General features: G+C 41.2%; 1 protein-coding gene across 6 annotated transcripts in view; it reads right to left on the bottom strand.

Annotated features, from left to right (window-relative positions):
- Positions 1 to 16,188, bottom strand: part of ADAMTS3 (ADAM metallopeptidase with thrombospondin type 1 motif 3) — a 186,020-nt gene that overhangs the window by 36,278 nt on the left and 133,554 nt on the right. For all 6 annotated transcript variants that reach the window (XM_064510417.1, XM_064510418.1, XM_064510419.1 and 3 more), the window contains one exon: positions 4,929 to 5,128. In XM_064510417.1, coding sequence (XP_064366487.1) covers positions 4,929 to 5,128 — 200 coding nt within the window. The remainder of the gene's footprint in view (positions 1 to 4,928; positions 5,129 to 16,188) is intronic.

Here is a 16,188-nt window from a genome sequence, read left to right as displayed (position 1 = left end):
TCTCAGCGAGCCAGCTCTGGCACTGAGCCCTATAGCTGTGTCAGCATGGCACCGTGCCCAGGATAACCAGTCTTGGCACAGGGTTAGAGAAGTATGATTATACTGCTTTTTGCACTTGAGCAAAATAGCTTTGCCTATGATGTGTGTATATATTGGCTCACTGGCAGTTAATCTGGAACACCACCTTGCACTTACTGCATTACGTATGACAAAACTGCCCTTACCTTCCCTGCCTTCGAAGGCAAACTAGTATCAGCAAGTTACCATCAGACTTGCAAAAATCCCCATGAATGTTAGCAACACCACAAATTCTCTCTCTTCTCTTCAGCTCCCATTTTCAGGAATAGTAAAAGATACAAGTTTAGATGCAAAGTTCAGTTCTTCCTGGATCTTTACACCATTGGACCCAAACCTAATATGAACCCAAAAGCCAGGTTCATCCCTGTGTCAGGCAAATTCAGCTGCACTGAGCCACGTCTGCTGATGTCAGCAGTTCATCCAACTGCAACACCTGCCCTCCCAGCAGCTGATGATCTTCTAGGAACAAGCAGAGACTTGCTCATGTGCTCTCTAATTCCCTCAAGCCTAAAAAAGAAGTTTCTGCTAACAACAAAGATAAACACTGTTACTAGACATACATGCATTGCCCCCACATTCTTGCTGTTGATTCACTCCTGTCTCAGAGGCGATCCAAGGACCAGTCCAGGTTCAGTGGCTGTTTATTCTCAAAGATCTTCATGCCCAACTTCTTAATACACCATTGTCAAAGGCTTTCTGTGCGCAAGCCAGAGGAGGGAAGGAAGTTATGATTAAAAATTTTGGGCTCCAAAACCAAATGCACAGACAGTGCTCAAGGGCCCCTTTTCATCAAACCAAGATTCGACAGCATCTCTTCACTTATTGTTAGCGTGCAGCTCCTCCAGCATATTGAAATACCACAGTGACCTACAACATTTAAACTAGCAATTACAGAAGCAGTAGAAAAGGCATAAGGCTGAACAAAGCCCTGGGCCGTAAACCTAGCACACTAAATTCTGTTTTTCAGTTACAACGTGCAAGTCTTGAGTTTCTTATTCTAGATTTATATACAACAGTAAATATATATATATATATATGAGTGAATATTTCTCACTGACTATCATTCTACATAGAGTTATGCTGGAAAACCTATCAGTTGATTTCCACTTGAACAAAGGAGATTTTTTTACTGTCACGTGCTACGGATTAGATCTTTAAACTGCTGTTCTTCATTTTGGGAGCCAGGGTAGGTGAGGCAGATTTTTAATGATGCTTAGCATGCTTAGTGCACTTGGCAAACTGAGCCAGGATTGTCACAGACAAAAGCTCTGAGGTGCTCAGAATTTTTTTTAAATGGGCCTGGATCTAAACATCTAAATGGCAGCTGGGGTCTTATGACAATGAGACCATAACTGTGGGTGCACGTCAATCCTGACCTTGTACTTCAGGGACCTCCTGTATGCCTAAGCAATAGCGTTCCTTCACAAATGTAGGATATCACAGCACAGTTCCTTACAAAGATTTAATTTAGCATACTGGGAAGCTTGCAAAGACAGCAGAGACCTTCTCTAGATACTTCAAGTCATTTTTGGCATGTTTGTGTAGTCATGTGATGCAGTCACTACGCAGTGTGCACTAAACGGGAACTGTGCAAAAGCACTCGGCACAGGACACATTATGATATGAGCCAGGATCAAAACTTGAGAGAGAAGGAACACCTGGATCGTTTGGCATGTAGCGCTTCTGTCATTTCTGTTACCTGTGTTATGCATGAGCTCTAATGCCAAGAATGCTGTCCCGTGAACTCTTGCACACAATGCTGAGTCTTGCCACCTAGCTCTCCCATCGCCTCACAGCGTCACTGACCTCACCTCTTGCCCTAACCCATCAGGAGCACATTTTCTACCAGCTTGCTTATGTGCAAGGAGGTTGCTCCTGTTGCTCCTCTTACAGCAATGTCATCCCTCACCATAATTCAGGTTTAAACCAACTAAGTGAAAGAGTGAACCTCAGTTAACCTTTTAATGTGCCAGCACCATCTGTAGCCTCACTGCCTGTCACTGTCCAAACAGTACTCTTTGGATTGAAGGAAGACATTAATAGCAACAAATATGTAAGAAAAATTAATCAGCACAAGTATATGTAGAATTAACCATAAAATAAGGAGTGAGGAAACAACATTCACCATGCATGTTATTCACATCAGCTGCCTCTCCTGAAGTGGACTGACATGTACTAAGGCATTTGGGCTTGTGTGATGAGGGAAAATGGTCTGATACTTTGCAAGAGTGAAAGGATTGAATTCTCAAGAATGATGGCTGGCAGAGATGAGACAGAGAAAAGAGATACTACAAAAATGATCTGTAACTCTAAGGAATCATTTTGAAATTACTTCAGGAATAAAAAGATGAGTATAAAAAAAGTCCATAATCATTTTTTCATTCACAAAAACATTAACTGTAAGCCGATTACCCTATAATCTGTCCTTAGGATGATTTTTTTCTTCCCCGGAAAACCTTACAGCCCCCACATCTACTAAGGCATATCCATATGGGTCTGACACTTCTACGTATTAAGAAAAGGCCACATACTGCAAGGAATTATACATCTACTTTATATTCACTTCATATGTACAATTTTACATTTTGCTAAGATGGAAAAAATAGAAAACATTTTAGCTTGTGCAATTTTAGCATTTAATGCTGGCGTACATGACTTCTAATATACAACGTGAACTGTGCTCTCTTGTATTGTGCACCTCCAAGGAATCTGATAGCACAACTAAAGACTATCTTTAAATACAGTATTCTGTCATTGATTTTACAGCCTTAGATGTATATGTAGCCAGAAAATACTAGGTAACCCCATAACACACAATGGTTAAGAAGTTCTGTAAGTCTCTGTTCTTTTCAGGTTTCTAGGTAAATAGAGATATTGCCACACCAGTTAAAGAACAGACATTACTAGAAGGCTTACTGTCTCTTAAATAAGGTTAGAATATTTCTGGATTACAAAGTGTCGTTTGGTACTCAGAGCACTTGTCCACATCTTTATTCTTTAATCAGGTTTTCCTTCAAAACTGTGTTGCAAGAGAAGTTAAGAATTATTAGAAACATACCAGATCTACATTTTTCCCACAGTCTTTCAAATATTTCCTCTCTCTATAATAGTATAGTAGGAAGAGAATCACATCCTGAGTTCCTTATCTAGGCCTTATTCATGCAAAGCCCCATTGAAACTGGTAGCAACTTGGCTGAGGAAAAGTACAAATTGCTACAGTTTTGCTGAATTCAAGTCAACAGGAAAACTAAAGGTAAAAGATCTTCAAAATCCCCATAATAACCTTGCAAGTTTTCACCGCTAGTTTTTAAATGAGTAATACTGGCAGAAGCAACAGCACGGCTAGTATAGTAATTTGCTGACATATTCCAATTTAAGGAAATGCAAGTTGACAGTATTCCAATTTCAAGTCTTTTAACACTGTAAAAATCATACTGTATTTAGGTGTTTGACAAGGACCTGCTAGTAAAATGCTTTAATAAAAAGTTTGCAAAGTCCTCCTGCAAGAATAATCTCTCTCAAGTGAACACCTTCCCAAAAGGGAATCTCATAGGACACCAAGACTCCAGTCCCCAAGACCTGAAGAAATGGAGCAGAACTGCATTCTGCCACCTCCCCAACTCTCCCACTTTCCTCTGCTTGGGCAATAAGAACAGAAATAACGTGCCCCCACGGCAGCACTGAACACTCCTGACAACTCTGCCAGGCCAGTTCCTCAGAAATTTTCATTTACAGAATAAGCATCTTGCTATCTACTGCTTATAACTGAGAGCAGACAAAACTAGTGTTGCATTAGGGAATATTCACTTTATATTCACTATAGCTTCTTGTTGAGCCAAGCACAGACTACGAGACAAAAGACAAGGATACCAACCGGGACAATACTCTGCTGCCTTGAGATAACAACTGTGATCAACAGTGCTTGCTGGATATCACTGTTCTGTTTATAACACTCAACTAACATAGGACTTAACAAAGTGGACTTGACAAAAGTGTGAAAGCCAAGAGCCTGCCAGGTTACTCACTATCATGTGTAACGACTGCCAAACGCACTTACAACACAGAGATCTCAGGTCTGCACCAGGCTTACGACACTCACAGCATCTATCAACTGAACCCATATATTGGGGGTGACAACTCTATCCTACATGCAAGGGAGAACATCTGCCATCATCCAGCTGTCTTGGTATTTTCTTGGTTTTGGGTTTGAAGTTTTTTGTGGTGGAGGGTTGTTTTTATTTTTACAATGCAGAATGTAGGAAAAATGAGACCCTCCTTTGTTTTCAATCAAATTTGTTCTGCCCAAAAACATCAACAGGACTGTCAACACCTCCAATCCTGCCCTTTTTAGCTTTGTTGTGTGATACGTATAACTGAATTTTATGAAGGAAGGAGAACGAGACACAGCACATGACTTGTTAAAAGGCCCTTGAGGAATGCTCATGTCCTCTGGGACTGTGTAAAAAATCTTTGCATACGAATACAGTCTCACAGAATTAAGCAGACTTTGCCTTAAGGAGAATGTATCTGCAAGAACATAGCTGTGAGCATAAGTGCTAGAAGAATTATTTTGTGCAACTCCATGAGGTGTATAAAGGATTATGTTTTCACTGAGGGTCAAAGATGGGAAATTCTCAAATTACCCTAGAAGGTGTCCTAGAAGACTACAGTGAAAAAGATCAACTACAGGAACATCTTGCAAAGAAAGAACTAAATCCAACAGCAGACAAAATTATCATATAAATTATCATATTTATATCAAGCATGGGTCTCCTAGATACTCCTGAAAGAGTTTGGAAAAGCCTTCCACATTTCAAAACAAGCAGTGCAGCACTACAGAAGATACTCACTATGTTCATGAGGGTGAGGAGGTAGTTTTGAACGTGTTCTTTGCCGTGGAATCGGACGACAGAGTCATCCACACCTAGTAGCACCTCAATGTTGTAGTCATCATCTCCCGCGTGCCTGCGTCGCCTCAGGGTTTCATTCAGTTGCTGCTCTACACTGCTGTAGAGGGAACTCAGGTCTTCAAGGCCCCCAAGAAGAGACTCTACAAAGAAATAGTAAGACAAACACCTATTCCAACTCCATTTTAGAAACATTCACCCACACAACATCCTCACCTATATAATCACCACTTCCTTGGATAAAATAAATCAGGAACAGGGAGAAAAGAGATTATTCCAGTGGCTGAAGGGTGGAGTAATCACCAGACATGCAATGAAAAAAATCATTCTTCATATAGTTCTGTAATATATCACACAGTTCTTACTTCCAGCACAAAAACTATCACTAAGTAGCAGTGGCAAATTGAGGCCAAATATCTAACTTCCTAATCCAGAATTTCCCCCTCCTTTGCAGCATGTTAGGCATGTCACAGAGTGCCATGTACACGGGATGCCTCAGCATTCACTGGAGTTGCTGGGCAAAGCTAACTTGTGGCTTTGACACTCAAAAATAATGTGATCACTCCAAATTCATGCTGAAAAGTTAACAAATTGCTGAGTTGTATGTTTCCCTCTCATAACCAAGCACCGGAGCAGCTCTGAAGACAGTAAAATAACAGGTGGGGAGAAGCAAGAATTTCTTCGACTTACTGTTCTCTGAATTCTTTATTTAAAAAATAGGTGTTTGAATATCCTATCCTGTGAATATCACAGAAAATTAGAAGGGTCCTTCTAATGAGATGGGTTAATGGGCAGACTTCAGATGAACCTTTCTGAATTGCCTTTTAAGGGGATGTATTTAATAGCCTATACCTGAAATGACCAAAAAGCTGTATTGCTGCCTTAGGACAGTAAAGCAAAACATCATCATGGATTTTTGACAGGAAAAGAACTCACAGCTCTTAGTTCTACCCAGACCCAAAGCCAGCACATCAACATGCTCTAAGTAATGAACAGCACTAGAGAGGTCTGTTTGAAACATCTTACAGTAGAAACCATTAGCTAGATATTGCCGCCCTCACTAGTAATTGGACTGTGCTTGAGTCTGGCTCTGTCATGGAGCCAGGGAGTATCTTCACTCCCCTTACTCTTCCATTCATGAAAAAAGGTTGATCCAACTCTTAAATACTCAAAGATTTTCCTGCTCTATGAACCCAGTGAAGGCAACCGGCAAAGAGGAGCATGGTCTTGCCTTCTGCCAGTGTTGGCTTGTATCAGCAAGGGACATCTCCCCACAAAACAGTACAGCTTTCCGCCCTTTTTCTCTGCTCTGGAGTTGGAGGGAAATTGCATTTCCCTCCTTGGTGAAAGCCAAGCTTGCAAGTATATGAACTCGCCCATCACACATTTTCAGGCAAGACTCCCAATAAACTGGATTGAAGTTTTGATTGTGGAAGGACAGCAGGACAAGGGCCAATGTTGCAAAACGTGCTGGACAACCACGCTGTAATTCATCTTGAGCAGATTCAACTACTGGTTCAATTAGCTGGGATGTCTCTCCTTGCTAGGTATCTCAGTGGTTCAGCAACACATAAATAACTCTCCCTAAACCCCACATCAAATGGCAGGGTTTTCCCCGGTTGTTTTCAGAAGCTTAACCATCACTGTGGGTGAGAGACCAGGCCTGCAAACAGCTTTACAATTCAACCGCAAGTCCTCTCACACTCAAGAATGCGAACCCTGTGATAGCACACAAGTGGGAAATTCATAGACAAGCTCCAGTTCTAAAAATTGCTGCAGCTGGCAAAGCTGCCGAGCGCAGTGTCCAACGGAAATATACCAGTAATGTCATCATATCACTACGCCTGCTGCATGAATGGAATAGCTTGAGATCACTTCAGAAAGGACCAACTATCTGCTCTGTGCAGCACCTTTGGTTTGGCTGTCACTTCCCTCCTTAAATAGGTGGTTTTGTGGTTCAAAGGAAGAGGAGAATCCCTTTTTTGTGTGTATGTGAGCAGACGGCGGGAGTCAGAAAGGACTTCTTCTTTCCCCTCCCCTCTTCTGTAATACGTAGTCATTTTCTGCACGGAGAATACAGTGAATATGCCAATATTTTACATTCATGCACCCTCAGATTTTTTCAATTATACAGTTCCAAAAAAGCAAGAAAAAATATCCTCACTCCTGGAAGAAACGCAGTGACAAGATTAAAAAGGAAAAAACACACACAATGGAAACATTTTCCAGTGGAGCCAGAAATGCAACTTGTCTACTTCTTTCTGCAGAAACCCCCAATCTCCCCATAACTGGGCTCAATGGTAAAAAGCAACCATTTCACTCACTCTGGTGGGCAGCATATTCCATGAAATGCATCAGGGTTATACAGGCTGTTAAGTAGTACCCACTCTCTACATAGTTTCTCCAGTGCTGATTGGTTTTTAACTTTGTTTACTGGTCCTGGCTCAACAGGACAGGCACTATTTAAGTATGCTGCTCCTTAACAGAGAAACATTAACATGGGAAAACAACTGCTGACTCCAAGGCTGATTTGGACTACTTATTAGCCAATAATTACTTCACAAGCCTCATTTTGTGCATTGTCTTTCGCCACATCTGCTCTAGGAAGTGAAGCCATGGATTCCTCTCCCTAAATGCACTCACCGTAAGTTGGTATGCCCTCTCCAAAAAATCCAGGGTGATATGAATGGTCTATCTTTTTTTTTTTTGCTTGTTTCTTTTCCGTAAACCAGCACTTTAGTGACTAAATCAAACCATCAGAGACAAACCCAGGTTACGCATATGAACAATAACTGTTTACAAATGCCACAATCTACATCTGTTGCCAACACTTAACACAAAGTAAGGACAAATGGGATGACAGCCTGAAACATGAGAGCAGTAGAGCAAAGTGAGATCTCTATGTTCCTATATTCCAGTCACATTAAATCACTTTCTTCAGGTCATTGTTCATGATTCAGCAATTAGTTGGGCACTTGCGTAAATTTTAAAAGAACTCACAGAGACAGTGAACCTATTCACATGATTAAAATCATCTATCTGTTCCAAATACCTCTATCAACTTCAAGTTATTTACCATAATAATCATCATTAATTTTGGCCAATTCTAAACGGTGTTCCCTCTTAGACTACAGATTACAACAGACACATGGGGAAGCAGCATCAGTACAGATTCTTTCTGAGCAGTACAGAAGTTTTCTCCGATGTGTCCTGTTCAGGAGATAGCCCTGTTACTCTTACAAACACAAAATACACATACTTAATTCAGAACCTCCCAGACAGATGGAGGCAGAGTGTTTGTATCTAATCCGCTCTAGAGAAGACAAAAAGAGTGGCCAAGTTGTTTATGTTTGGGCTATGCATCACATCGCTCCAAATAAAACTAACGATAAAGACAACGGCTAGGCTTAGAGTGAAGTTATAGTGAAAATTGTCTCCTATCTCCTTTCAGTGTTGAGAGCTTGCATACTTTGGAAGTAGAAGTTTTTTAAGAAGGTCACAACCTCCGTGATTCAGAGTTCTTTCAAACATTTGGATGTAAATATCATTACGGAAGCTGCAGCAGGAGGAGATATTACGGAAAATCTTTGTAGAGAGCTATTTACTGCACTATGATCAATAAAGCCAATGAAGACATCAACATTCTCCATTCAACCCATACTGTTGGGGTTTTGTTAAGCTTCCATACATCCTTGGTACTCTTGACTGTGATGGTGGGGTTTCAGAGTATACAGGTATTGGTAATAGAAGGGCAGAGTTCAGCCTGAATGCTTCTTGCACAAAATCTCAGTTAATGCAGAATTAAGACTGGCTGGCTGTGACTCAGCATGACTTAAACAGAACCCCTGCTGTATTGCAGTAAGTAATAAACACAACCATCCTTTCCCTTTCTACCCTCCTTCTCCCTAGAAATAAAAGATATATAGATTTTTTTTTTCTTCATGCCAAATTCTGCTCTCAGATACATCTGCACAAGCCCACTGAATTACAGAGAGACAGACAGAGACAGACATCTGCATCACCAGTAAACATGAGTTGCCCTATTGGTAGTACCAGAAAGAGCACACACTGTTGGATGTCAGGACACAAAGCACAGCTAAGCCTCTAGGACTGCTCAAGGTCAATGGTTAGGAAATGCACGTGCTGTGATTTCCCCTGTGTATCGTTACAGGCTTTGCATTCAGTGGACTCTAAAGAAAAACGGCATTCAAAGAATGGCTGCTTCTTTGCAGCTTAACCTGGGGCTTTGGAAAACCTGCTTGTGCTCCACTGAGCATAAACATCGAAGGGAACGGCTCATCCACATGCATCTAAACCCAGGAGTGGTTTGGGCAATGAGATGAAGGGTTTATATAAAGGAAGCCCTATAAATTTGCTAGCTGAGTGCCGCCAGAGTGCCTTTGGACACCCACTTTCCTGCATCCTGAAGCTGCTCTTCTGTCACCAAGTGAAGGAGAAACTGATCTTTCCTTATGCAGGTACATGTTGAAGAAAGGATCCACCTCTTACAGCACAGAGAGATTACAGCAGCTCTTACTAAAGTGAACTATTTAAATTAATCATGTGAAGAGAAAAGCCCTGTGCAGTGAAACCTAGAAAGCTTGCTAGGCAGCTTTGACTGCACTGTCTAACACTGTAAGGAGACGTGGCTGTTGCTGGATGGCAATATTCTTTGTTACCCACAGAGGAAACTAGTCTGGTTGTTTGCAGATTTGTGCTAGACAGGCTAATCCTTCCTAATCTCATTCTGGAATTAGCTGGTTCATTATCTCTTCCTTTTTTATTGTGTTAGCCACCTGCATCATTTACATCATGATCTTACCTGTCGGAAAACGATTAGTCTATGCTCTTTCACCAAGTGAAATAGCTATTCAAACATCTGGGTAGGAAGAAAAAACATGAAGGTTTGTATGCACATGTGAAAGTGTGTATTTTTTCAAGAGTGCACATGAGAGAGTCTGTCGACCCTGTATCATGTAGTAAAAATGAGGAGCGCACATCTTCCTCCAGTCCAGCTGGGGTTCCTCTGCCAAGAAAAGGCAGAAGGAGTTTTGGGCAGGTAGCAAATGAAGTAGTGGAAATGGAATAGAGACACTCCAGGAGAAAATCTGCTCTCCCACATGCTTTTTTGTTGAAAACCATGGCTGCTAACCTGGCCTTGTGCCATCCTCCAGGGACTTGGAACCTCACTGCTGGAATCAGACAGTGGGTTTCTGTCAAGCACAAATGTACCTAGAGTCTCTCTGTGAATCAGAGATGTGTATTGTGAAAGCCATAACCCCTCTGCAGACCAATAAAGTCTGCCTCTTTTCTAAACCCTTTTTCAGAAATACTAGCCACTTCATTCAACACAAACACCTACATCAAAAATTGAGCCTAACTGTATCACTCCTGAATGCTTTCTCATATAAAAGAAGATACTCTGGATCACATCAGGTATCTATTCTCTTTTTCCTAGAGTATAACTTAGAAAGAAAGAAATTACAGCTCTTTCCCTACTATTAAATAAAGATTTGAGGTCTGATTCTGCTGTGATCTGCCCAAGTCTAACTCCATGACTGCTGCCATCAGTCTAAACTCTGCACACCTACAGAGAACCCCAAACGTTTCTTGCATGAAAGATTCCTGCAATCTTATTTTATATTATAAACCATGTGACCTTTCTGTGACACTTGCACTGCCTAGAGATGCCACTGTTATCAGCAATATTCCTTATATACATGTATTTTTATATATATATATACACACACACTTGTATATATATATACTCCTTACATATACTTGCTCACTTAAGGGGTAATGAGTTATAGCTGAATGTTACACCCTTTCTTCATACATGTTTCACTCAGTGAAATTAAGCTGAGTGTGACATATTGACACCTCATTCGTTTCAATCTGTCATTATACCCTTGGAGACCTCAGCTAGCTGATGCCAAGTGAGAGAAGGCAGGGGGATGCTCTTAAGTAGCAGGAACGGGGTTATCATCAGAATCAGGTGCCTATAATGAGGTGCCCTGTTTGGTCCCTGACAGCTTCCCCGTGTTGAAGAAATCTCAGCAAATAAGAGAGCATGCGGACTCTAAGAATTATACCTGTAAGTCTATAGATCTGCCCATTGTTAAGGTATTCATTCACTTAGACTCACACCATACACTGAAGAGTGAGGTGATGTGTCTCCAGGGCATCAGACACACAGCCAAGAGCTCTGCATGCATCTAAACCTACTGAATCGATGTAACAGCTGCTCCTGTGCTTGCGGCCTAGAGATTTATGCATTTTCCCGTGTCTCTTCTGCAGACACTTCCCTCATCTCGACAGATATCACAGCTAGTAGATGAGTGGTTCGAATTCACTAGAGCACGAAAAGGAAAACAGCTCGAAACAGTGGCAGAACATGGTTTGACTAAAGCTCCACACCCAGCTGACCACTATCTCAAGAGAAGCCTAGTTCAGCATCTTCCCATCTTCACCCCTTGCATCTGTAACAGATTTACTATGCAGTACTGCAGCGACCCAAGTCACTCAGACATAGGTTGAACGCCCAATATTAACAGTAAAGCCCTTAAAGGAATTGTGTTGTACTTCCTCCCAAGAAGAATGGACAGAGAGGGAGGAATTGCTGGGCTTGTACAGGAAATAAGAACTCGCATTTATTTTCTGTGATGCCCCCCTCTCAGAAATTGCATTTCAGTAAGGATCCTAAGTATAAACATAAAAACTCTGCCTGACAGAGATCAGGTTGACGGAGAGAAAGGAAGCATGACAGAAGAAAGAAAGAAAGGAGAGCTCAATTTTCCGGCAGCGAGTAAAGGGGACTGCGAGCATGGAAATGAGCTTGCTCTGAGCCAGCTGCAGTGCCAGAGGAGGAGGAAAGGTGTACGACACAGAATACACTGGTATAACAGGGTGCACAAAGAGCATGTCAGCCTGGATGCTTGAGCTGATCATCAGCTGTGAGAGCTATGGCTGCATCTCCCACACAGCAGCTGCCATTTGCCCGGCTGACTGCTGCACACCAGGTATGCAGGTCACGCGTGTGGACTTTCTAGGAGCGGGATGACATCACTGAGTCAGCTGTAAGCTAGAATTTCTTTTTGGCAGCACTTTATGACGCACTGACAAATTTAGGAGAAGCAAGCATTCGACTGCCTAATTTAACCTTTTCCTGAAAATACAGCTGGCAGCAGTGTGTAGGGAGGCTCCACAACTTCACTAATTCATAATGAAAATAGTGAGAAAGCAGTTTGGAACAAATTGAGATCAATGTACATCACTTCCTAAGGAGTGGGTTAATATATAAATGTCCCCAAGCATGGCCGTATTCTGTAGCAACTAAAAAATTCCATTATGCTAGTTCAAAGAAAAGAAACCAGGCCAACTCATAACGTCACTTCTAAAGTTGCACTAAGTAACTGTTTTTTTTTCTACTTGTTACCACCGAACGAGTATGAGTTTCCATGATGGCTTTCTCTCCTAGTTATAGTTTCTTGAAATTCTTTATTTTCTTCTGCTCCCAAAACCTGTGTTACTAGGGCATAGCAAGGCATTCTCATTAAGTTGCTTTTTGCCCTTTTTTCTCCGGTCTTAGCACTAAAATCTTTCCGGCTGCTGTTGGTCATAGTCAAATATATTATTCTTTGTTGAACTTCCAAGCACCTGCATCTTGAACAGCAACAGTAGAAACTACTGAACACACAAAAATGAACTGCAAGCTGCTCGCAATCAAATGCAAGAAGAAAGGTGTGGAGAAAAGGATAACTCGCTTACGAAAGGCAGCCGACAACACAAGTGGCTCTATTATATCCTGCAGATAATGCTTAAAAACCCTCAAAGGCAGCCTTGCCCATTTGGCAAAGTACAAGATTGAAAAAGTAAAATAACTCCATCATGGATACAGTGGAGGTAACTCAAGAAACTGTATTTTATTTTTGAGGACATTTTTCTTTATAATATAGAAGCCTCCACAGAAATTACACCAGGAATGAACTGTATGGAGATAACTGGAGTGTCAAGATGGCTGGTTTAAGTATTTAGTAGGTCCTCCCACTGAGTCCCGTGATTCCTGACAGTTAGAGTCCAGCCTGTGTGACATCTGCTGACAACATTTCCAGGGAAGTCAGTCACCCACAGCTTCTGGCTGACTCTAAAGGAAAGCCTTCAGCATCTGACTAATAGGTCAAAAAAGACCGAATAAAGGTAGAAATGAGGCTTGCTAATAAAAGAAACAGGCTGAAAATAACATTTCGCCTTCACCTTGCTCTAAGAATCAGACCACTAAGGAAGACACAGAATTAGAGAAAACATCAGCTTGGAAGGATCCAGGGGAGGCCACTCAGTCCAGCCCTCTGAAGTTGGCCTGGCTTTGAGCAAAGTTACAGCAGGCCACCCAGGACCTGGTCTAATTTGAAAATCTCTGTGAATAGAGATCGCAGCACCACTCTGGGCCCCCCAAAAACGATTTTTTTCCTAATATCTACCCTAATTTCCCTTGTTCCAACTTATGGCTGTTGCCTCTTGTCCTCTTGTTGCACATTTCTGAGATAAGTCTTCTTTGTAGCCTCTATATCTAATACTGTTATCAAATACTCGCACATTACTTGTCTCATGCTATCTTTCCAGGTTTCTATATACCACACATAAACATGAAGGTCTGCAAGAAATAAAAAAAAAAAGCTGTCATGGAAAAGTAATTCACTAGTCTTAAGCATATTAAAACCAAAGACTGAGAGGCATTCAACTATTCTAGATTTTATCTATGCTGAATGTAAATCAGATTTTCAAAGTCCTTAGCAGCTTGCTTAAAAAAAAAAACAAAAACCAAAAAACCCACAAACCTCAGCTCACATTTAAATGCACACATGAAACTCAGCCAGATTTAGAAGAGTTTAAAGCATTACAGTGGATTTCTAACAGTTCCACAACACTCTTTGTTGGCTGCTTCGGCTGTTCTTCACCGACTAGTTTTGAAGAAAAACATAAAATGCTGATTCCCACTGAGGATCTGGCCCTTTAGGTACTGAGTAAGAAACTACCAGGAGCTGATGGCTCATCTGATGGCCAGATGCTTTGGCAGCTGGCTGCCATGCACTTCAGCTAGAACTCAGAAATACCTGCTAGCTCCTCCAGAGCTTTTGCCGAAAGTGAGTATGAGAAATGTAACAGGCTTTCTAGTTATAAAAAAGGTCAATATACACACTTGAATAAATCTGTGAAAGCCCATGATTTTTTTTGTCTATAAAGGCTTATTTTGAACTTTGCCTTTTGGAAAGCCGCTGAAGATAAGAACAATCATTTGGGTCATACTGATTCCAAACAGTTATGACTTTTAACTTATTTCCCTGAGAAGAGAACTGTGTATATACAGAATTTTTGTGGCACTGGTGGCACTATCTAATTATGAGAGACCAGCAATTGCAAAAGAAACCACCCAAGTTGCCATGTGGAAAATATTATGACAGGATTTTCTCACTAGATTCTGGGATGTGCTGAAACTCGAGTGCTTAGCTTTATTAGGTCCGTGTAAAATTTTCTATAAAGTTAAGCATTCTCCTCTTACCTTTTCCTGAAGATTTGCATGAAATTGCCTACTGCGCCTGAAGCATCAGAATGGCTTGCTAACAGAACCACAACAGTCTTTGTCACATACTAAGTACTTGTCTCTTACTAAAGTATCACTGCCCCAAATCCCTCCTTCCCACATAAAACACACAAACTGTGACTTGCTAACTTTAATCTGAGAGCCAGTTCCTTAATATTGTTATTCTCCTTGATGGAATGTGCATGCAAGTTTCTGGTTACTCTTCTGGGCTTAACTGTTGCCAAAACTTTTGCTTGTTTGTATTTTGGGGCTGAGCAGAAGGAAAACTTCTATCTGTAGCACCCAAAAGCAAGCAAGTTGGACGTAAAAATATCTGTTTTTGTTGTATGTTAAGGGCACCAGAATGCAGGTGGAATGCTTCCAGAACCCATGGGGCACCCAACAGGGTGCCTCTTAGGGATATTTCACAACAAATGAATATTATCTACGAGATTTTGATAACACTTAAACAGAACCAGTTCTTCTTCCTCAGTGAAACATAGTGCAGTTACACAGAGGTGAGAAGTGGACTTCTCTTTCAAGGGAGACGGAACCATCACTTGAGCATTATAAAAGCTTATGAATCCTGAGCATTAGAAAACAAACCACAGGTCATTCCTCCTCCTCTCTGAAGACTACCATACATTTACTGGAAAAGGACTATAATAAACATAGGAGAAAAACCAAGCTATCAGAAAATTACCTGTGTATGTTTATCAGTTATGTTGCTCGGTCCACAATCCAACAAAATCAATGGGAGACTGCTATCGCATTCAGTCAGCTCTGAATCATACCATCCAGGCAGGTTTTCAAAAGTATTTTAAAATGACTTGCAGCAGGAGCTAGGTATTAGCTTGCTTTTAAAAGTCTTGCTCAAATTAACATGAAGTGTTAATAACTGCTACGCATCCTAAGATCCTCAAAGGTAAGAAGCAACATGTGTGAGATTTCAGTGTTTCCCACTTCACAGAACTGCTCTCATCACCATGTCAAAAGTGGGTGGCAAAGGGGGAGGTGTTGAAAAGTCCTAGAAAAGCACCTGGCTTTTTCTTCATAGGAGGTTGACTTTTGCATGAATGACAGACACAAAGTCTTAGAGGCACTGAGATACACAGTAGAGGAGAGTGAAGGAAAACAAACTGCTGTGGGACCATCAAAGTGCAAAACTTTTCTAATTAAAAAAAAAAGTCTTGAAATGCTCTACATGCAACTTTCCATAGCCACAGGTTTTGCATTCAGATAAACCTCAAGATCTGCACAGAAATCTGCAGATTTTACAGGAAAACCAGCACTGTAGCTTTGTAATGCCCAATTTCTTTCACTGATGTAACCAGGTTAAGAACAACAGTTTAAAAGCCATACGTCCCATGTGTGAAAACTAGGCTGCAGCCCCATGGTAAATACAGCCCTAGATATTTAACTGCACAGCTCCTCTAGGCTTTTTGGCTACTTTTTGACTGAAATCACATTAAATTCAAAAGTGAAATAAAAACCCAGAGAAAACTGCGCAACTCTTGCTGAAGCAAATGACACAAGGACTACTGCTTGAGCTGCATTTGTGCTGCATTTGTCCCCATTTTTTTCCTGTGGGTTCTCATCTCAGTGAACTGTTGTGGATAATGTTTC

This window comes from Dromaius novaehollandiae, chromosome 4 (assembly GCF_036370855.1).
Source record: "Dromaius novaehollandiae isolate bDroNov1 chromosome 4, bDroNov1.hap1, whole genome shotgun sequence".
Classification (NCBI taxonomy): domain Eukaryota; kingdom Metazoa; phylum Chordata; class Aves; order Casuariiformes; family Dromaiidae; genus Dromaius; species Dromaius novaehollandiae.
This window is presented reverse-complemented; position numbering and strand designations above follow the sequence as displayed.